This window comes from the organism of the source record quoted next, unplaced genomic scaffold, assembly GCF_019419815.1.
Source record: "Pyrus x bretschneideri cultivar Hongxiangsu unplaced genomic scaffold, Pyrus_bretschneideri_v1 Contig53, whole genome shotgun sequence".
Classification (NCBI taxonomy): Eukaryota; Viridiplantae; Streptophyta; class Magnoliopsida; order Rosales; family Rosaceae; genus Pyrus; species Pyrus x bretschneideri.
Window position 1 is genome coordinate 2,428,530 of NW_025999791.1, and position 21,644 is coordinate 2,450,173.

The following is a 21,644-nucleotide window of genomic DNA, read 5'->3' on the forward strand; positions in this document are numbered from 1 at the left end:
TTTTTGTACCTCTCTTTTGGGTCCTTCCATCAAGTGTGCAAAAGCCTACCGAATCAACGGTAAACGTCATGTCACAGTGGGTCCCCGCGTCCTGTAACGATGCCCAACCCCTCCCGGGCCCTCCTAATCTTATAAAATCATGACCGTCCTCTGAACCCAACGCCATCACAACCGTCGAATGTACCCCAAAGTGGTCCCCACCCCCTCTTCACATGCCCCACAGTCCCTTCGCAAGCTGCCACGCGTCGAGAGCTCACATGCAAGCTCTATTCTTTCACAAAAGAAGCGCCAAGGAATTTGGATCGAATTCGCTTCCCATTATCTGCTTGGCTCGTTTAATGCGTACCTTTCAATCACTCACTCCCTTGTTCCCCCAATTCCGTGAAAACCTAATAATCCCAATTTTCGATTCCCAATCGCTTTTTTGCTCTCAAGTTTCCAGGTGATTTCTGAATTTCCCGCTAATTGTTCATTGCAATTGGTGTTAATTCGTTGCGTTTAGTTTCATTTGTGTCAATCTGTTCGGTTGCCGGGAAAATTGTGTTGAAAGTGAAAGAAAATTTGAGGTTTTGAGTTTTTCTTTTTGTTAGGTTCGTCAGAGCTCAGAATGTGTGAAGACTCGGGATTTAATAAAAAAATTTATTTTTTGTTTCATTTTGTTGAAACTTTGGATTTGGTTCAGGATCATCTTAATGAATTCTGGTGTTTGGATTTGAATTTCTCAATTGTTGTTCATCGCAATCGTGTTGATTCATTGTGTTTAGGCCCATTTTCTGTCTGACTGTTTGGTTGCCGGGAAAATAATGTAGAAACTGGGAGAAAACTCGGAGATTAGAGCTATTGGGTTTTTGTTTTGTTTAAAAGACTCGGATTGAACTTCTGAAATTAGCTGGGTGAAGAACAAAAATATGTTTTTTTTTTTTTTTTTTTTTTTAATTTCAAACTTTGGATTTGATTGAGGATCATCTTAATGAATCAGATGTTTGAATTTGGATTTAGAATGGTTTTACTGATGTTTTTATTTTTTGTATATTATAAATTCGGTGCAGGTTTGCGTTGGATATAGGATAGTCATGGATCGGCTCGAAGCTCCTGCCCGGCTAATGATTGTTTCAGATCTTGATCATACAATGGTAGGTTCTGTAACTGGTTTTGTCATCGTGGTTTCGCTTCGTTCCCTTTCTGCAGCAATTTTAGTGGTGAATGCTTCCATTGCAGGTTGATCATCACGACACTGAGAACCTTTCCCTGCTTAGATTTAATTCTTTGTGGGAGGCGAATTACCGTCACGATTCTCTGCTGGTTTTTTCTACTGGAAGGTCACCGACATTGTACAAAGAACTGAGGAAAGAGAAACCCATGTTAACACCAGATATAACAATAATGTCTGTGGGGACTGAGATAACATATGGTAACGCAATGGTTCCTGATGATGGCTGGGTTGAGGTTCTGAATCAAAAATGGGATAGGAACATAGTCAAAGAGGAAGCCAGCAAATTTTCTGAACTTAAACTTCAGGTATATTTTATAGGTTATCGGCATTTGATTAGTGTCTGTCATTGTGTCATGCCGTGAATTCTGATAGAGAACTATATTTAACTAAACCGAAGTGAGCACACAAGAAACTAGTATGCATATGAAATTTCTGAGGTATTAAACTTTATGTGAAATTCAGGCAGAAACAGAGCAACGGCCGCACAAGGTTAGCTTTTATGTCGAGAAAGCCAAGGCTCAGGCTGTGACAAAGGCTCTTTCAGAAGTTTTTGAAAAGCGTGGGGTAAAGTATATAACTCTTAGATAAAGAAAACTGTATAATTGTTTCCAGAGGAACATTTATTGCTTTTGGAGTATCAGATGGTATTGTTGCTCTGGCTATTGACCTAGTTGTTGCTTCATCTTTGGTTAGTTGGATGTGAAGATAATCTACAGTGGAGGAATGGATTTGGATATATTACCACAAGGTGCTGGCAAAGGACAAGCTCTTGCATATTTGCTTAAGAAATTTAAGAGCGAGGGAAGTTCACCCGTCAACACTCTTGTTTGTGGTGACTCTGGAAATGATGCTGAGCTTTTTAGCATCCCAGAAGTTTATGGTGTCATGGTTTGTAACTTTGTAGCTCACCTTTTTCTTCAAATTTAAGCCCCGTCTGCAAAATGAGGTTTTCCACATTAATTGGTTGCTGATCCTGCAGGTTAGCAATGCCCAAGAAGAATTGTTGCAATGGCATGCTGAAAATGCTAAGGGTAACACAAAAATTATTCATGCAACAGAGAGATGTGCAGCTGGAATTATACAAGCCATTGCCCACTTCAAGCTAGGTCCAAGTTTGCCCCCAAGGGATATTGCAGATTTTTCTGACTATAAGCTGGAGAATCCAAATCCTGGTCATGAACTTGTAAAATTTTTCTTGTTCTATGAGAAATGGAGACGCGCAGAAGTTGAGAATTCAGAGATCTATTTGGCGAGTATGAAAGCAGATTGCGTATGTTTATATCTTCCTTTCTCCCAAATACCAAGTTTTATGGTATTACACCATTATATTTATTGTATAATTTTAGGCTGTCAGAAGAATTATCATCTTTTCCATCTTTGGAAATACTTCATTTCTATACAAATATAACTTAGTCGTATTGTGATTAGACAAAGTGGTGGAGGTGAGCGTGTATGATGCCATGTTACATGAGAGCTGATATGAGGTTTTTGGGATCAATTGACATTGACCATGCATGCTTCATGTTTATCACTGTTGACATTTTGGTATATTTTGTTTTCTAAGACATCAAAATATACGAAGATAGTGAACTGAAAAAAAATGAAATTACCAGTTATGTTTGGACAATGTGTATGGGTTTCTTATCTGCATGCCAGAGTGTGAACTTGCTCAATTTTCTTGGGTGCATGCTGCATTGTCCAAATCTACAACATCTTTAGAAAGAGAAATCATTCCTTTGAAATTATTATTGAACCCTTGAAATTGTTTAGTGTCAGCATTTGGTTCCAATTCGCTGAAAACAACTGTAAAAACATTTATTTTCTGGTTTAATTCTGGGTTAAATCCTGGGATTGAGTTAACTTTTTCTGTGTACTTTTGTAAAAATAAACAGACCTTGGATATTTTGGTATTGTTATTTCACATCATATGTTTCCCTTTTGCATCACCTTAATTGTGTTCGTCTCATCAGCTACTAACATTTAATTATGTTTTCTTTGGGTCAGTCTCCATCTGGTACATTTGTCCATCCTTCTGGAGTTGAGCACTCTCTTTCTGACAGCATAAATGCTCTGAGAAACTGTTACGGAGACAAACAGGGAAAACAATTTCGGGTTTGGGTGGATGGTGTATTAGCTACACATGTTGGTTCAAACACATGGCTAGTGAAGTTCGATAAGTGGGAATTATCCGGTTAGACTTTTCATCTTTCTCTTCTTCTCCTTCTATTTGAGCAATCCAACATGTTTATACTATTTGATTAATATTCTTTTAGAATTTAAGAACATTAACATTTCTGAGAGACAGCTTTGTGGAATATGCTGCATGCGATATCTTATTCATATCCTGCATTTGAAGATTTTAATGAAAATAAAATTGCATCCTTTTTTCTGGACTATCACGAAAATCCTGGTCATTGACGTTGTAGGGAAAAAGTCATAAATATTTAACCGTATCATGACTATCTAGGTTGTTGCACCTTATACGCGCACATTTCTGCTGCTCTGTTGACTCTACTCCTCATTGCAGGTGAAGAACGTTATGCAACAAAGGGAACTGCTGTTATAAGTTCAAAGGTAAGATATGATATGTGATTGGTTAATGTCCTCCAGCACTCCCGCTTTAACATTTTCTAAGATCATATTATCGGGTTTCAGGGTTCTGGTGTTTCAGATGGTTTCACTTGGATTCGAGTGCACCAAACGTGGTACAAAGGATATGAAGCAAAAGATGATTCGACGTGGTTCTTCTAAGTTGTGATTACAGGTTCATTTCAAAGGTCTATAGACCCTGAAATTTCTTCTCTGAAAATAATTGTGTATGTTTAATATTCAAGTTTTGGTAAAAATCACGTCATCATCAGCTACACGGAGATGGTTTACTAGATGATAATTCCGTTCAAAAGAAATAACAGTAAGGTTGTCAATCGGCTTTGTTCGACATAAACGTTTCATAAACTAAAACAGATGGCACAGAAGAATGAGAATGATGCGAGTGCAAAGGCTAAAGGAGTTATAAAATCATGAGGTGGTGTTTCATGGAGAGAAGCTATCGGCCAAATCGGAAGCTTTTCGGATTCTGTGTTTCATTTTGTGCAATCATTTTCTTTGCAGCTTGTTTTGCATCGGGTTGTTCTTCAAAAGTGAATCTCATAACATTGTGAATCGCACTTCTGTGTTCTTGTAGTGTTGAATCAAATTAAAACGTAATTAGGATTGGGGTTTGTGGGTGTGGTGTGTTGATATTTAAGGGCAATTTGGTTATAAATATGGTAGTCTTAGAGGTGAATTTAGATAGGTACTGGTGTCTACAAAATTCATCATAAAATATGTATAAACTCTATTTCTTCATAACTTGTGTGAATTCGTAACATCAAGAATTCGAGTTGTAGCTAGTAGCCCATAGTTGGTTTGGGCCTACTGGGATTTATCATTTAGAGAGGGGGGAGTGGGAGCCCTTTATGAATGTGTAGATATTGTGTTCGTGAAAAGGTTTTTTTTATCCAAAATGATCAATAATTTGCATAACTCCTCATTTTGATCTCTGTAATTTGAAATTTATAGAATTGGTGCCTGAGTCTGTCCATCATCAATCATTTTGGTCAATTCGTGAAAATTCTCTATTAAATAAGGATAAAATGATAAAAATACCTTAATTTTTTGTTAAATCATTTTGGCATATTGTTTATTAAATTGAGGGTAGTTTTGTCAATTTAATCTTTATTTAATATAACTATTATCGAGAGGACTAAAATGATTAACGGTGGACAATTTCAGGGATCACTAGTATAGATTTGAAATTTCATGGACCATTTTGGCTAAAAAGCCTTTGTGAAAATGACCACTCAATCATGCAATGGTATGGTGATTTGTTTTTTTTTTCCATAAACGTTAGCATTAGTAGGTTAAATTGTTAAATGTTAGGGAGAAAAGGAGATCAGTGTGAATTGAACCCACACCAAAATGCGTAGGCATGATTACTTTCTGTGCAATCGCATGGTGATGACTGATTAGTTATTTATAAAGAACTCTTAAAGAATAAATAATGTTGTAAACTCCAACTAATTTTGGTTGATTGTTGTTGAGAACCATTACACTTATCTTTGCTTGTCACCAATGAAGGAGAAGTTAATATAATAGGATAAATATATATATTTTTTACCAATAAAAATAGAGATAAAAACACTTAAAAATATTTGCAAGAGAACAAGGTTATTGCTGTATAAACAGTTCAAACAATATCGTTCCTCATAGGGATTGATATGAACAAAATGTTTTTAAAACCAATTCTTAGTTAATTATTTAAAACATATTTTTAAGAAAAGAATTGAGATTGTGAAAATAAAAGATAAAACAAGAAACAAAATAATTAAAAGTGAAAAAGAATTAGACACAGCAAAAACAAAAAAAATGAAATAGTTTTTGGAAAATTCAAACTATAAACAGGACTAGGGTTTAGCCATTGTCATTAACAATCTTATACAATTCTATCAATTAGTTATGAGTTACCCCATACATGCATTGAAATTTAGGTTTTTCTAATGCCTATTCTCTTCTTGATATTCAAACAAGAACGTATATCTAACATGCAATCTGTCTATGATGTTTAGATTAAATATAGACATGTAAGACTCATTAAGTTTTGTGAAAACCATGCAACCCTAAGAGCGTGATGCTCTGACACACCCCAACCTGTATCAGGGCATACTACCCATTGGGAAGTTCTCGTGTGAGTTCCCAAAAACAAAACCGTGAGGGCGTGGTCGGGGCCCAAAGCGGACAATATCGTGCTACGGTGGTGGAGCGGGCCCGGGAAGTGGTCCCCCTCGGGCCGGGATGTGACAATTTGGTATCAGAGCCTAACCCTGGCCGTGGTGTGCCGACGAGGGCGTCGGGCCCCTAAGGGGGGTGGATTGTGACATCCCACATCGCCCAGGGGAGTGATCCTTATATGTATATTCTCATCCCTACTTAGCACGAGGCCTTTTGGGAGCTCACTGGCTTCGGGTTCCATGGGAACTCCGAAGTTAAGTGAGTAGTGCGCGAGAGCATTCCCAGGATGGGTGACCCATTGGGAAGTTCTCGTGTGAGTTCCCAAAAACAAAACCGTGAGGGCGTGGTCGGGGCCCAAAGCGGACAATATCGTGCTACGGTGGTGGAGCGGGCCTGGGAAGTGGTTCCCCTCAGGCCGGGATGTGACATGCTCACCTTAAGTGAAATTACAATTATCAATCACAAGAAGCTCTCCTCTGTTTCAGAGTGAAGTTCTAAAATAAATTGCATCAAATTACTTGTCTAAACATCCTAATGGTGATCAAGCATTAAGACATAGATAGTTTAAAACTGGTGATTAATAATTCAAAGCAAGCGTACATAATTTCATAAGTAAATTGAAATAGCTACATATTCATGATAAGGCTCATGGCCTCGTACTAACAAAAGGAAATTAGTTATGCATAACCATAATTAAAAAGCAAAGTAAATACTATTGAGAAGAAAATGATAGAAAACACCTACTAATTGAAATATGCAAACCACAAGCCTATGTTGAGTTCTCTTGTAGCGTCACGTAGAGAAACCTACCCTAATAAGGTCTTTTAAAACACTAGGAAAAAAAAAAACAAAAGGATAACTTAAAATCACAATCCTAAACTACCTTGGCAATTTGCCAGTCATAAATCCTTTATGTTTCTGGACCAAACCAGCTCTAAAACTGGAACAAGATGTCTTGTTTTAAAGCAGGTCGTCCTTTACAACTTTGTAGAAGGGCCAAACTCTAGAAAACGTCATCTTCATGCCCAAAAGTCATAATTAATCCCAATAGGTCAATCAACCAGCACTGTGTGCTGGTCCTTAAATAATTCACCACGTTCAAACACCTTGGAATAACATGTTGAAATTTTGGTACAACCGTCTTGACAGACTCACGAACGCGCTCCAAATGGAATTACTCAAAAATTTCATTAATAGAGAATAAAAGAAGTTACATTTAATCAGGGGATATAAAACTTTACCTCTCATAAATTCATAATGCAAGAGAAAAGATCACAATAAAAAAGAGGGAAAACATAAACCTGACCCTTATTAAGCAAAAGAAAATACAAGAAAATGGAGGCAAATGACCAAACCCCTATACAACAAAACTTAAAAGGTAAGAACCTGCAAAATAAGTTGCAAAACAAACAAACAAATAAACTATGAAAAAAAAAATCACACATCAATAAGGGGAGACAAACTTGTAAGTTGAGGAGAAATTTTTCAATGTGACTGGTACACGGGGTGGTACATCATGTGTCACTATACAAATGGTGAGATATGTGTGTTAAAAAGTTAATAACTTCAAAAATAAAATTTCCTACCACTTATATAAAAACACTGATGTACCCTCCATGTTCCGGTCACAATGAAAAATTTCTCTAAGTTGAGATGCCTAATATTTGAATGTAGAAAAGGAAGAGTCTCTAAGAGTGGAGTTGCATGCTAAAGAAGTGAAGACGAGGGCAACATTAACTGGCTAATTTTCGACAATCCTTCTCGAATATGTATGAGTGCAACGAGAAATCATGTATTGCAACCGGGAAAAATAATTTTTTCAATGAGTCTAAAGCCGCCAATGAGGAGAAAATGAGCTATAATAAGCAAAGTAAGAAATCGCAATAGAAGACCGAAAAATGCACGTCATCTTTACCTTTAAATTTGGTACGTAGGATGAAGCATAAACAAATATACTTTTAGTGTTGTAATTTCAATTAATTAATTGGGATAGATCAATTAGAAAGAGATGTCCACTATATATCTCGCGTTGCATATATAATTAGTGTTAGAGTAGCAGTAATTTCCTTTGTTTTCTCTGTTTGTTTTGTGAGAGGAAAAGAGAAAGGGAAAAAGAAAAGTAGGTGGAAAACATGCACCATTGGAGGAGTACTACTAGTAGGACCTTGTTGCCTTAATTAACTCTGTGCCCTATACAGCCAGCATATCAATCCTTCCAACCGTTTTTTGCCCCTTACCCCAACCACCTTAGTCAGATTTTTTTTGGTAAGAAGAGATAATTTCATTAATCCGATATAAGGTTACAGGCCAAAACAAAGGAAGACAAAATAACTCAAATATATTGGGGGGAAATAGATACATAAAAGCACAACCCAATTAAATACAACTAAAACGGAAACCCAAATGCCTAATTTTCGGTCATAGAAAGCAGCGTTCGCCTCCATCACCACCACGAAAGTCTTGCCAGCAGCTACCGAAGCAGCAATACTAGAGAAAATGACTTAGTGGTGAAAACGAATAAGACATCGCATCACAAAAGTACCAAACCCGCAACAAGAAGCACACCACATCTAGATTTCTTCACCAAAGACTCATATCCAAATCTCATTCACTAATTCCTACAAATATATACAAACATAGTAACACATAGATAGAAGGTGAGGCTAAGGGGGTATGTAAAATACCCTTACTTTGGCCCAAGTCGCAGTACACTTGGCCTTGAGGGAAATCCGGCAAGCCGTTTTTTTTTTGTTGGGGGGTGTGTGCGGGGGGAAGACACTGAGGGAGGGAAATAAATCTGGCAACCATATTTGGCCAGGAGTCTGCTGATCAGAGCAAAGGATGGGGTGGGATGGTTTATGGGGAAGGGAGGAAGAGGGGAAAAGTGAGGGGAGATGGAGTTTTGGGTTTGGAAAAGAACGGTTAGAGGAGAGGGAAGGGTGGAGAGGAGGGACATGAAGCCCAAAAGTGAGATAAACTCACGAGAAAATTTGGGACAAAGCTCAAGGAAGTTGAGAAAAATCTCAGGAGAAAATTGAAAAAAGAGAGAAGAGGATTAGGAAAAAGAGAGAAAGAGGAGAACAAAAAACTTAAACAAGGATAGCCATCGGCACCCAAGCCAAAGGCTGGGGCCGGCGACGAAGGAGATTGCAAGATGCGGCAATGCCTCCCACGCCAGTATCCTTGTGGGACATTTTTTCACGTAATTACTTTCTAAATTACATAGTACTAATAAAAATATTTTTTCTAACAGTCATAAACGTTTTCTAATAGCCAAAGATGCTTCTATTTTCTTTGGTTGAAAAACTTAGAAGCATTTTAGAAGCTAAATGCTTCTTCATATTCCCAAGTGCTTTTTAGGTTGCACTTGGATTTTTTTTATTTTTTATTGTTGATAATTATAGGTTTTAGGGGCTTTTAGATCTAGGTCCAAAAACGTAGGTAGTTTTTGGGACTGAGTCCAATTATTCAATTACATATTTTGATATCAATTTTGCCCCTTCAGATAAAAATATTTAAATTCTTTAATTTTTTTTTATCATTTATTCTGTTTTTAAATTTTGAATATTTAAATACTCAAACTAAAATATTATCTAGTAACTACCTGCTATTTATGAAGAAAACAAAACCAATATAATCTAGTAACTACCTACCTATTGTATAGGAAGAAAAATGTTTTTATACCTACAAAGCAAATATAATCTACCTACAAAACAAAAATAAACTACCTATTGTATTGGAAGAAAAATGCTAGGAACCTATATGGCGAAACATAAAAATATAAATATGATATAATATACCTCCATTAAAGGAACGAATTTGGAGGGAAGAACACAAAAATATCACCCATGAAAGGAAGAGACAAAAAAGAGGAGGATTGATAGAGAGAATTGTTTGGAAGAAGGAAAAAAGGTGGGATGAAATGGACTAGGGGTTGAGGTGATTATATGGCTATAACTAATCCTACAATTAAGGGCTTAGTTAAATGACAAATAATCTCATAATTAAGAAATTTTGTGTATATATAACAATTCATAAGCCTAATGGGTAAATATGGTACAAACCTCAAATAAGCATACATGGAATCTTAATTATTTGACCTATTTCAACGAAGTGGACTAATTCTACTAGTGGCTCACAAAATTGGATCTATAGCTAGTTATCCCTAGGTTTTATAGATAATAAAAGCATTTATAGTATATATGTTTATGAGTAAAAGTAATAATGCACAATTATACGTTTTAATTTTCTACATGACCGACTTATAATATCAAATTCAAAAATAAATAATGATAATTTTTTGTTACATTGTGACTAAAGGAACGGAATTGTGACATCTTTTGAGCTTCAAGTCACATGCTCCTCAACTTTGTCCATTATTCACTAGACATTCAATTATGGGCATTGTAGTTAGCGATCATGTATTCGACGAAAAAAAAAATGTTACTGATGACGTAAGCTTGGCCATTGCCAATGAAACATACTTGTTTTCAGTCAGTAGCAGGACTCGAAGGTAACTCAAAAGTTTCAAAAATTATACTTATTTTTGAGTCCTGCTACTTCGTTGATTCATTTTCGTGCCAATTCATAGAAGTTGATGAATTATATAACATGTTAGTTATTTATAGCTCCAGTTCTCTAGCTTTAGCATACTAATTAATTGAAGAGTAACTTTTTTTCCAAGATTACTCTTACAAAAAATTAGACAAGTTTAAAATTATTAAGACATCTAATTGTAGTAAGAAAAACAAACGAATACGATTTTTTAAAGAAAAATATGGCTATCATTTAATCTAATGACAAATAGTATCGAATTAGGGTGATTTCTGGAAGCATAGACTTTTAGAGAAAATCTAAAAGATTGAACGATTCATATCCCTCACCAGAGGGAGTCTATATAAAAGACCGTAAACCCTAAACCAAGTTATGCAAATAAATGTACTTAGTAGCTATGCATGGAGTGGGTGCTTGGTCATATATTTAAGCTTACATGTGCAAGCATACAGGTGCACTAAACAATGCCCCCACACGTACTCACTTCCTCAATCCAACTTCCCACGTGTCAAAGTTGAAGTTGCCCTTCACGACACGTACGTACAGCATGGGATGAAAACTAACAATTCAAATATTCAAATCTTCTCAAAAGAAAAACCCTTATCCACTTTAAATCCAAATTCCAATCCCTCCACCGCTCCACCACACACTCACTCTCTCTCTCTCTCTCTCTCTCTCTCTCTCTCTCTATAAAGATGTCTTCTTCTTTTGGATCTCTGATCTGATAGAGACTGAGAGACCAATAGTAGGGTCGTCAAAAACTCACAATATATACATATATGGGTTTGAGAGTCGTTTACGGGCTGCTGTTCCTGTCCTTATCGTGTGCCTGCATCATGCTCATTCACCTCATGCTCCACCCAGTATTCTACTACACCACCTGAGATACTCTCAGAAGTGACAAGTTGGAGCTGCAGGTGAAACATGGGTTAACCACAAGATTCATACTTTCGGATTTGTTTTGTAGTAGTTATACTTCAAAATTCCATTTGGTTTTATATTTGTTTATTGATTCATGTGTGTTGTAATGGTATTGTTATAGATTGTATATTTATGAAGAGTAGTGTTTGGTAGGCATATGTGTTGTAAGTGAGAATGAACAAGAGAAGTTCTCTCTTCCAGTCAAAAGATATAATCTCTGTAGCGTAACTCGGCAAATGCAAGTTTGTCACGGGTCAAAAAGTACTAACACCCTGTTTAATACAATATCTCTCGATGAATTGTGTTTTGTGTGTTTGTTGAATTGGAGTGAATTGTGTGATGTAATGTCGCAGGCAATTATTCTAAGCTACTGGCTTGATTATTATAATTTATCTACTTTTATATTCATGTAGATTGTTTTTTTAGCGATCCATTTCATCTGAGTTTGATTTTCTCCAATGTAATAGAAAACATGTAGATCATTTAGTTGTATGTTTTCAATTTTATAATGATGTGGTAGCTGTTTTTCATACTACGTATATATATATATATATATATATCGGTTCTACTTGGCGTGAAACCTGCCGTACTAAGGCAGTCTCACCCACATACTGTAGTTCCAACGGTTCATTGGAAACTTTGGAATATTTTTAGGGGAATTATGAAGTTATTGGACCTTTCTTGCCAAATAAAAGACTGATGGCACCCAAGCTAATATATGCAGAATTATATGTTCCCCCTTTCAAGTTGCTTCATTATATGATTAGAAAAGTTGATTTTAATAGCGGCTACGACAACATCTCCAATTCATCATATATGCAGGAACGCATGGAAACATTGATTTGCCAAGGAGAAGAGAAACGAGAAATGTGCCAGAATTATGTGATCGAAAAGCACCAATCATAAAAACTGCAACATCATCATGTGTCTTCTAAAAAGTTATGTACTGCTTACCATGTTAAGACGGTTATAGTATATGTATTATAAAATTTCAAAATGTATGTACGTCCATGTATAAATGTATATACTGTATAGTAAGTTGGTGTTTTAAGAGAATGTATAATTTAATGGAGTATTAAGACGTATACAAAAATAAGAGTATTTTTAACAAAATATGTGTGCGTAAGTGTATAATACACATATAAATAACTCTGTAAATTTGCCAACTAGGCTTCTTTACACGAGAATTCAATTAATAAGTTGGTAAGCAGTGGTAAAGCCATGATTTTTATGATAACGAGGTCATGATTTCGACAAAAAAAATTCACTGCACCATTCTATTGAGCTTTTGGTGGGCACTTATCAAAATCACTTACATTTGTCAAAAGCTTGTAATGACATTTATCGTTCGTTGTTGTTTTTTCTAGCATCTACATCTGTCAATGTGCGTTCAGGCTAGCAGATTGTTAAGACCTGTCTACCAAGACTTTTTGTGTGAAACATTACGTCAAACATGTGGTGCCCACCAAAAAGGAGAAGGAAGACACGTGAAAGAAAGAAGAAAATTGGAGAAGAAGAAGCAATAATAGGTTGTAATTCAATGTCGTTCACTCACTTTTTAGTTGGGGAAGATACATTTATCAACAAATATACGCGGGTTTAGGAAGTTGTTGAGATCATGAGCAGTCATTGACTCCAACGTAGCTCCACTACTGCTGGTAAGTGATGTATATTGATTGATAATTTCACATTTGTTTGGATGTTGGTTGTAGACCTTATTTTTCACATTATAAGTGATGTTTTAACAACATTTTACACCATAAGGTCAGGACTTGGGTTAAGCCACATAACGCGTCTGTCATAATATTGTGGTATCGAACTCATATGAAGAACTCAAACTTAAAATCTCTTACTTACAAGTAAAAAGAAATACAATTACATCATAACAATAGTGGCTGGTATATTAAAAGTATGCTCTCCTTTGGCAATATTATAAAATTGCTACATTTTGCATGAAGGTGCTCTTTGTTCTTTACGGTTTTTGTTTCCACGTGGTTTACTAAGTCAGTATTTTTTTAATTCTATGGGCATGGCCCTGTTATGTGGCTAGGTCTCATCCATAGATTAATTAAGTTCCACTTGACCTAAAACAAAAACATACAAAAGATGGCATATTATTCTAACTCGATTTTTTCTTTAGCAAACCACATAATACATAAGAATTGGGCACGTTGTCTGTCCAAATTTAATAAATTTGTTTGTGGGAAACATGTTATAAGGATGTGGATTCTCTAGTCTATACACACTGTGCGATGAAAAGGTCACAATACAACTAAATTACTTAATAATTATTGTTTCGAAAAAAGAAAAAATTGAATTTAAGAATAATAAATACCATACATGACCTAAAAATGTTTTTAAAAAAAGGCTCTGTGCTCCTGATAAAACCCACCTCAGATATCCTGTATTGTTCAATGCAAAACCATGTCATAACCTTTCTTTTTGATATAGCTAGTCTCACAAATGCTTAAAAATCCCTTTGTAAAGAAAGATATGGAATGAAGTATCGTTGGCAATGACCCTTGAGATTTTTAGTGCACTAGTGTTTGGAAAACTTTTGGCTTCTTGTGGATTATGGTAATGAGCAGTAGAAGAAAAAAATTATCTATCATGATGGATGCCCGTGATAGATTGCAATTCACTATGGGCATTGTGCCCGTTAGTAATCTGACGTGATAAAAGGTTTTAGTTTCTACTACGGGCTATACCCGTTGTCAAATATAATTTAACGAAACACCATGTGCACTTGGCCGTTGTGGATTACAAATTACCACGGCCAATGCCAGGTATAAAAAAAAATTCCAAAAAATAAATAATAAAAAATAAATCATTTAAGAAATATATACAGGCCCTTTATTTAAAGGAATCCCCATTTTTTGTTAAAAATGAGGACTAGTTGTGAGAACTACGCTTTTAATTGAGTTCAAAGAAACTGACGAACACTATGTTCTAAGAAACATTGAAATTTCATCATGACAATCAAACAAGTAAATGAGTTCAGATTGAATTGATTTTTTTTTTGTAAGGATGATCTATGAATGAACACTTGAAAAATAGACGGTTTAGGTTGTTGAAGTTCGATGTATAATGAACGCCACAATTAATTCCCATATGTATAAATATTTATATAAAAATTTGCACATAAGGGTACTTTTTAAATTGGTTAACAACCATGTAATGATGTAAGTGAATACGCATCTCTTAGTTCAAACCCATGTTATTTCAATGAACCAAGTCTGTCTCTGAACCTTATGTATCTACACGCAAATTAAAAGACCATTGGTCGTCGTATGGTAGAAAGCCGGTCGTTCTTGTATTAAGAAGCAAATATTTCATGATAGTTAACCAAAAAAAAAATGTTGATGATAGTCTTTGATCCAAATTAAACCTTTCGATTCTTCAGAAAAAGAAGTATGAAACTATGAAATTTATCAAACCTATTAGCCATGTAGTGCTCGGGCGTTCTTCCTTCTATTATATAAGAAGTTACGACTTTGTTGGTTAGCCCTAACGGCGAGGTGTGGCTGGGAACGTCAAGAGTTTGTTTCCCTTCTATTATAAAAAATTGGGTTTTTATCACAAATAATCTTTAAAATTAACCCATGCCATCAAGATGATCCATAAAAATAGGTGTTGCATATCAATGTGGTTCTTCTGTAACAATTCTATTAAAAAATTTGTTAGGAGAAAACCCAGGCCCAAGTCGTGAGCCCAAAAACCAGAACCAATCCCAGTTTTGGGTGCTCCGGGAAACTAACAAAGTCGTCCGACGACGTTTGTGTTTGCGAAGCCAAGTCTGTAGTTCAAGGCCAATATGATGGAGGTATCTCGTCATCAGTGATTCAGTGGGCAGCTTGTTCGTGGGAATCGTGCCCTAAGGCGGTAGCCAGCCTCTGGTTTTCTGGATTGGTGTCGTCAGGGACGATGCCCAGCAATGAAGGCGGCGTGCAGGCCGTCGTGAGTCTATAAATTGCAGATTGCCAACCACGACGTACTGTCTTAGCGCGACTTCAGGTCAGCATGGCTTCAGTACAGGGAGTTTGGTGACGAGGTCTACAAGGGGGAAGACAACTAAAAGTCTTCGTCTCTTTGTGCGGGGGCGGGAGCTGCTGACTAAACTAGCTAGCGGCTTGGCTCGGCTTAAGCATGGTTTCAAGTCGTCGTTTCAGCGTGATATAGGGTTTGAAAACTCTTTTTTCCCTTTTTTTTCTTTGTTTATTCACATATATTCAATTTAAATAATATATAATGGTATGTTATGAATATAATACAAACACAATTTTAGCAGAATCTATAATTCGTTCGCAAAAAGCTGTGTTCATGAATTACGGTGAAGGTTCGTGCGATCAGATTGAAAAAAATATCGACAATTAAGACTATTTTAGTAGAACCTGGATTGCGATGATGAATATTGCGAACGAGTTTGTAGGAGTTCTTCCTTCTGATTTCAAATGCCCATCTTCAAAGCATTGTATCTCCTTCAACACAAAAAACAAATTGAATCAATAGCATGTATATTAATTCAATAAAGTCAGAAGTTATTCAAATAAGAGTAATTAAAACGTAATACTTCCCTGATTAAAGATAGCCAATTCTCTTCAACACAACGTTAAGAGCGTGCTGATAACTTGTTACGAACTATTTTAGAGAAGGAGAGGGACGACAGAAGGGAAGAAAGAAGAAGAATAAGTTTGAGAAATTTTATATGTTATTCCCAGACCTTGTGCCTTTATTTATAGCAAACTGAGGAGGATTTCTTGCCTTGCAAGTAATACAATCCTAAAGTAGAAAGATCTTTTGGTATTCTAAATACAATCTACTGATAATTTACTCAATCACGCACATGATAAAAGTATAATCACAACAAATAGTTGTGGTGAGTTTGCTTCACTGTAGCCACGGAGAGGGTGAAATTCCTCATAACCTCTCCAGAACCACAATCGATGGATAACCATGGTTTGCCACCAATTGTCCCCCTTTTTTCTGAAAAGGAACAAATAGTTATTTTTTCTGTTCAATTCTTAAAAAAACAAAACAACAAGACATCTCTCTAGATATAAGAGGCATTTAGATCTGTGTCCAAAAAATTAGCATGCTATTAGGTTAAGACCAATGTTACCTTTTCTTCACTTTATTTATTTTGTATACTCATTTTTTTTTTTTTAATATTAGAGATAATTAAAATCTTTTAAGTTCATGCATTTTTTGTATCTTTGAATTTTGAATGTGGGACCATAATTTTTTGTGCCCATGACATGTGACACTCAAGGTGATTAGCCGAAAGCCCTCGAAGTGAGATCGGAGCTATATAGGTATTTCAGATCGGGCTACGACAGACCAAGGTAGTTCGGCATAGTTTCATTAGCTCTAAGCACATTAAAAATATTATTTTTCTCCAAAGTAAGGTTACTCCAATTCAAGTCAAATTAGGGTATCTTGGGATTATGCAACGTAATCATAATTATAGGAGGATTGGATATCTTATCCTAAATTCTCTCCTACAAAATCTCCCAGTTTAATTGAGATTGCTCTCTCAAGATCTCTATAAATAAAATAGCTTGGGTATTTGTCTCTGTAATTAATAAGTCTTTTATGGTGGACATTCCATTGATATTCTCTACGTTAACATAGGGTCACATATTCTATACACACTGTTCATCTACATGTAGACATGGAGAAGCGCTCCTACATGCCCACCATAAGATATTCGTCAATGATGGTTCACAATGTTGTACACATTACACCATTCCTTTTCTAGAACTACACCAGTGATTTGATTCTGCCGTCGTAGAGATATGTAGGCAATCCAATTTGAATAAAATCGCACCCTCAATCAACCTCGTTCTCATTTCGCTGGAGTTCATGGACAATTCTGACTGAATTACGCCTCTATTCATGGATGTGAGCGATTTTGGCTCCAAAGTTATATTGGAAAATTAATATATTACATAAACCCACTTACAGAACATACGACCTAACTTAGGGAATAAATGATGGAATTTAGCACGATTGTCACAGGATCAAACTCTAATGTTATTAGACTATTGATTACTATGTGGTAGTGTCAAGGGAGAAATAGCACACAAAAGGGAAGAAGAGAGTCTGTTTCACATTTGAAAATTTGTCTAGAGGAATGAATAATCCCTTCATAGACTTCATCATACCCTTTTCATAGAGTTGTGAGACTTCTTTGAATGATCTTATCCTTTCATGATCAGACTCATCACTTATAAAAGGGCATAACTCTTATGATAAGTCATACCTCTTATCACACTCTTTGGTTAAGTGTATATCAGTACACCAATCTTATGGTGCACCTCCAAACATCAAATACACACATAGTAAAGCCAACATCATCATGATCATATTCCAACAATAAATACTTAAATAGATAATATACCTATAAGTGAGATATGAAACCTAACTATAAGGTACAAAAACATAATATACTCATAAACAAGACACATTAATCTGCGATACATGTTGATTATCAAAAAAAAAAAAAAAATCTATCATATAAGGAGATAAATTACTTGTGATTTAGGTAGATTATAAAAATAAAAAAATAAAATGGTTTATTTTATTAACACCCCACATATTGTTGAATGTACCCCACAAACTTAATACACCCCATTTACTTTTCCATAATACCCTCACACCCCACACCTCAACATACACCCCACATTTTCTACATATACCCCACACTCTTCATATCTTAAAAAAGAAAAAAAAAATTTAGCCCTCCCCCTTCTCCAGCAAGAACCAGCCACAATTATTCTTCTTCTTCTTCCACGCCATGCCAGGTGTTGAGTAAAGAGTAATATTGATTTGATTAAAAACTTGAGGTCACAACATTTAAAGGAAAGGCCAGTGCTTTAGTTCCTCCATTTCTTTTTGTACGGACTTCAACCCAAGATAAGCAGGACACTGTTGTGAAACCTAAAAGATGCGTACGCAAAAGAAAGGGACAACCTTTTCGAGCTCTCCTCGAAAATATGTGGAAACCATATATCCTTAAAACAAGACTTGCAAATGAGGGCCTTTGTATCGCTTCTCTGAGCCGAACAGCCAACTAATAAGACTAATTAAGGGGTTACTTGATTTGGTATGGAAGATTGATTTGATTGAAGGAATTAGGATCAGAAAGATGGAAACTGCCCAATTAGGAATATGAAAATGGGGACAAAAGTTGGGATTAATTGATTGAATATCAATTATCAATGTGAAGTGTATTTGGGTTTCGATTAAAATTCTCTTATGAATAATTTTTTCAGTCAACGTCTTTGTAGTTTTATTGATTAGGGTCGTGTTCTACATACAATGGAGAGTGAATGATTTTGAGAGTTGAAGAAGATAAATAATATTGGGATGTGTTATTTGAGGTGCAGTTAGAAGTATTTTAATTTTTTTATAATCTTATGAGGTTGAAATAGTCATTGCATATTAAGGCATACAAGTCATTTAACATTAAATTTTAATGTGAGGCGTGTTCAACATTATGTGGGGTGCTAATAAAAAAAGCCAAATAAAATATATGAATGGATTTAGAGGAGGAAGAAGGAGAAAAAATAACATATATGAATGGGGTTTAGAGGAGGAAGAAGAATAAATAACAAAAAGAAAAGAGTAATGCTTCTCGTATCATATTTTATACATTTGTCCCACCTGTGTAATAAAAGTAGAACCCACCAATAAATATGAGTCTCATCTCTATTAGGGACGGGGTACAAATGTGGTATCAAAAATGTGATAAGAGTATCAATTTTAAAATGAAAAACATTAAAAAAAAAAAGATAATTAAATCAAATTCTATAGTATATTTTATTATTAAAGAGATAATTATCGATAATAAATAATCCTAAACTCAAAGAATGAAACTTATTTTAATAAAATGACAATAGTAAATTGGATGATTATTGTTATCCAAAATTTATTTTAAGACTTTTTTTTCTTATTAACTTCGTTTTATTTTAAGACTTTGTACCCAATAAAGAAATGAATCTATTATTTTCCTGGTCACCAAATTTAAAATTTAAGTAGTAACTGACCCATAAGGCTTTTAATTTGCGGTTAACACCAAGAATCCAGATAAAAACAGCAGGTTTGTTAGTTGTTGCCAATTAAAGTTAGACACTTAAGGGCATTGGATAAATACAGGCAGAAAACTAAAAACAATTAACTATTAACAACGATTAATCAATTCAAGTTTTAACCAATGAAAGCAGTTAAGCCGTCTTTTTATTACTGGGTCTTACAATGGGTCTTACAATTTTAGGCAATCCAAAACCCCTTTTTTTCTCTTTCTCTCACTATATATGCAATCTTCCACCAACTTTCATTCCTCACCAGTTTCTTATTTTTCTCCCTTTTGTAATTGTCCTTGTTGGTGCAAGAAAATGTTCATGATAGTGTTTGATTCGAATTAAACTTTTTGATTTTAGAGAGGGAAAGAGTGAGGAGAGAGAGATGGATAACTCTATTGGTGCAGGGTTCATGGCTGTTTTTGCTGTATCCGGAAGCGTGGTTCTTCTTGCCCACCAAGTCCACAAACGACTTCTCTCTGATTTCATGAAGAATATTGAATCTGAATTAGGTGGTTTCCTCTCTCCCCACAAAAGATCGGCCCCTGGTAAGTCAACTTTCTCTAATTTTCTCGTGCTTAATTGTAGCAATGCGTCCTGAACTTTGTGACCCCTTTTGCACAAAACCGAAAGTCTAAAATTCAATTTTTGTTATTTTTTGATGTACTTAGAAGGATCTGAGAAAGTGCAAACCAAGAAGAGTGTTAGATTTGCAGAGGATGTTGTGGAACCATCATCAAACAACAAAGAGTTCCGCAAGAGGAGATGCAGTAATACTTTAAAGCAGGCCAAAGAGGGTTATGGGAATTATAAAATGGAGGACAACACCATGCCGCTCAACAGGCAAGCTCTTTACAAGGGGATCATTGAATTTAAGGCCTTCAAGGGCACACATGTATATTAAAGAATAACTGTTGTTGGTTTTGAGTCATCCATGTCTTTCAATTTGTAAATACATGATTCATACAACCGATCTCACTTAGTATAATGAAGTTTGGTTGTTGTTGTATTTCCCTTCCTAAAAGAAATAATGAGAGGGTTTGGAAGAAGTTTGCGGCGAGGGCATGTGTATATATTTTCCTTCTCAAAATTACTCATCATGTAATCTCTATATGATGAAGAAATTGTGAAACGAAAATATATATGTTCCGCTGTACTAAAGATTTTGTAATCCATAGATTTAGTTCCATGGATGTGAAAAGTCTTTTAGGTGGTGTGGGAGTAGGAAGAAGTAACTCCTTTTGTTTGAATAAAAGGGTAATTTGGCTGTTCATAGTTGACCAAAACCTAGGAAATATCAAAGATGCTTCCATAGAAAGACTGGCATCTACTGCAGGACTCAGTCTTTGCTTGTATATTTACGCTGTAATGTTTCTGTATCTTGTACATAAAATGATGGAAATAATACAGTCAGTCTGCAGGTTTTTTATAACTTTAGTGTCCCTGGTGATTTTGTAGTTTAATTTTCTTTTATACGGAGCAATGTTCTCTTGTCAAACTTATATTTTTAGACTAAATTTGGATTGCAAATTAAAATAATTTCACATGTTGACAAATGGTATGGTACGAGAACACTTCCGTTTATATAATAATGTGAATCGAAGGGCTATAAATTCATGAAAACAATTTTCTTTTTAAATAATAAAATGTATGAATTGATCATTCATGATTCTAAAATATGTTGCTTAAGGAAAATAGCTACACATATTTAGGAAAATCAAAAAGTTATTTCACACACTATAATAACAGGAAAATACAACAAAGATTCAAAGGATTATACATGCATTCAGATTACCGAGGGGGATGAATAGGAATCTTTATTTTCTCTCTAAACTTTCTTATTCAGATAGATCATTGTTTTGGACTCTAGGGCTAAGTAAACGAGGATTAGATTGTAATTAACAACTCATTATATTTAAGGTATGTTGAAAGAATATATAAAAAATTGTATCCAATTTGAAAACGAAGGATGATTTACCGAATAAGAAAATTTACTCCTTCAATCTACCGAGAATTTATAAGATTAAGACTTTGAATGTAACTCGAAACTCAACTTAAGTCGGATGGATAATGCAAATCCTCTTGTTCTTGATTGTGATTAATCC

General features: G+C 35.3%; 2 protein-coding genes and 1 long non-coding RNA gene across 4 annotated transcripts; all 3 read left to right on the plus strand.

Moving 5' to 3' along the window:
* The first annotated feature begins 366 nt into the window (after positions 1-366).
* Positions 367-4,434, plus strand: LOC103952711 (sucrose-phosphatase 2). The gene is made up of 9 exons (XM_009364372.3): positions 367-442; positions 1,050-1,133; positions 1,219-1,518; positions 1,676-1,777; positions 1,907-2,101; positions 2,193-2,483; positions 3,218-3,404; positions 3,741-3,787; positions 3,869-4,434. Exons 2-9 carry the CDS (start codon positions 1,074-1,076, stop codon positions 3,962-3,964), a joined length of 1,278 nt encoding a protein of 425 aa, XP_009362647.2. The 5' UTR covers positions 367-442; positions 1,050-1,073; the 3' UTR covers positions 3,965-4,434.
* Positions 4,435-11,140: 6,706 nt separating this feature from the next.
* LOC125470865 lies at positions 11,141-12,514 on the plus strand. The gene is made up of 2 exons (XR_007253232.1): positions 11,141-11,454; positions 12,281-12,514. It is a non-coding gene; the product is annotated as an uncharacterized LOC125470865 (long non-coding RNA).
* A 7,208-nt stretch (positions 12,515-19,722) lies between these two features.
* Positions 19,723-20,971, plus strand: LOC103952712. 2 transcript variants are annotated; one of them, XM_009364374.3, is made up of 2 exons: positions 19,723-20,087; positions 20,214-20,971. In XM_009364374.3, the coding sequence occupies exons 1-2, from the start codon at positions 19,925-19,927 to the stop codon at positions 20,441-20,443; spliced, it is 393 nt and encodes a 130-aa protein (XP_009362649.1). In that variant the 5' UTR covers positions 19,723-19,924; the 3' UTR covers positions 20,444-20,971. The 2 variants fall into 2 exon arrangements, with proteins under 2 accessions (XP_009362649.1, XP_009362648.1); XM_009364373.3 differs by having other exon boundaries at positions 19,733-20,087; positions 20,211-20,971.
* The last annotated feature ends 673 nt before the right edge of the window (positions 20,972-21,644 follow it).

Coding starts and splice junctions, on each gene's coding strand:
- LOC103952711 (XM_009364372.3), top strand. CDS start 1,074: ATGGATCGGCTCGAAGCTCCTGCCCGGCTAATGATTGTTTCAGATCTT. Junction 1,134..1,218: donor CAGATCTTGATCATACAATG/GTAGGTTCTGTA, acceptor CTTCCATTGCAG/GTTGATCATCACGACACTGA. Junction 1,778..1,906: donor AAGTTTTTGAAAAGCGTGGG/GTAAAGTATATA, acceptor ATCTTTGGTTAG/TTGGATGTGAAGATAATCTA.
- LOC103952712 (XM_009364373.3), top strand. CDS start 19,925: ATGGATAACTCTATTGGTGCAGGGTTCATGGCTGTTTTTGCTGTATCC. Junction 20,088..20,210: donor CCACAAAAGATCGGCCCCTG/GTAAGTCAACTT, acceptor TGATGTACTTAG/AAGGATCTGAGAAAGTGCAA.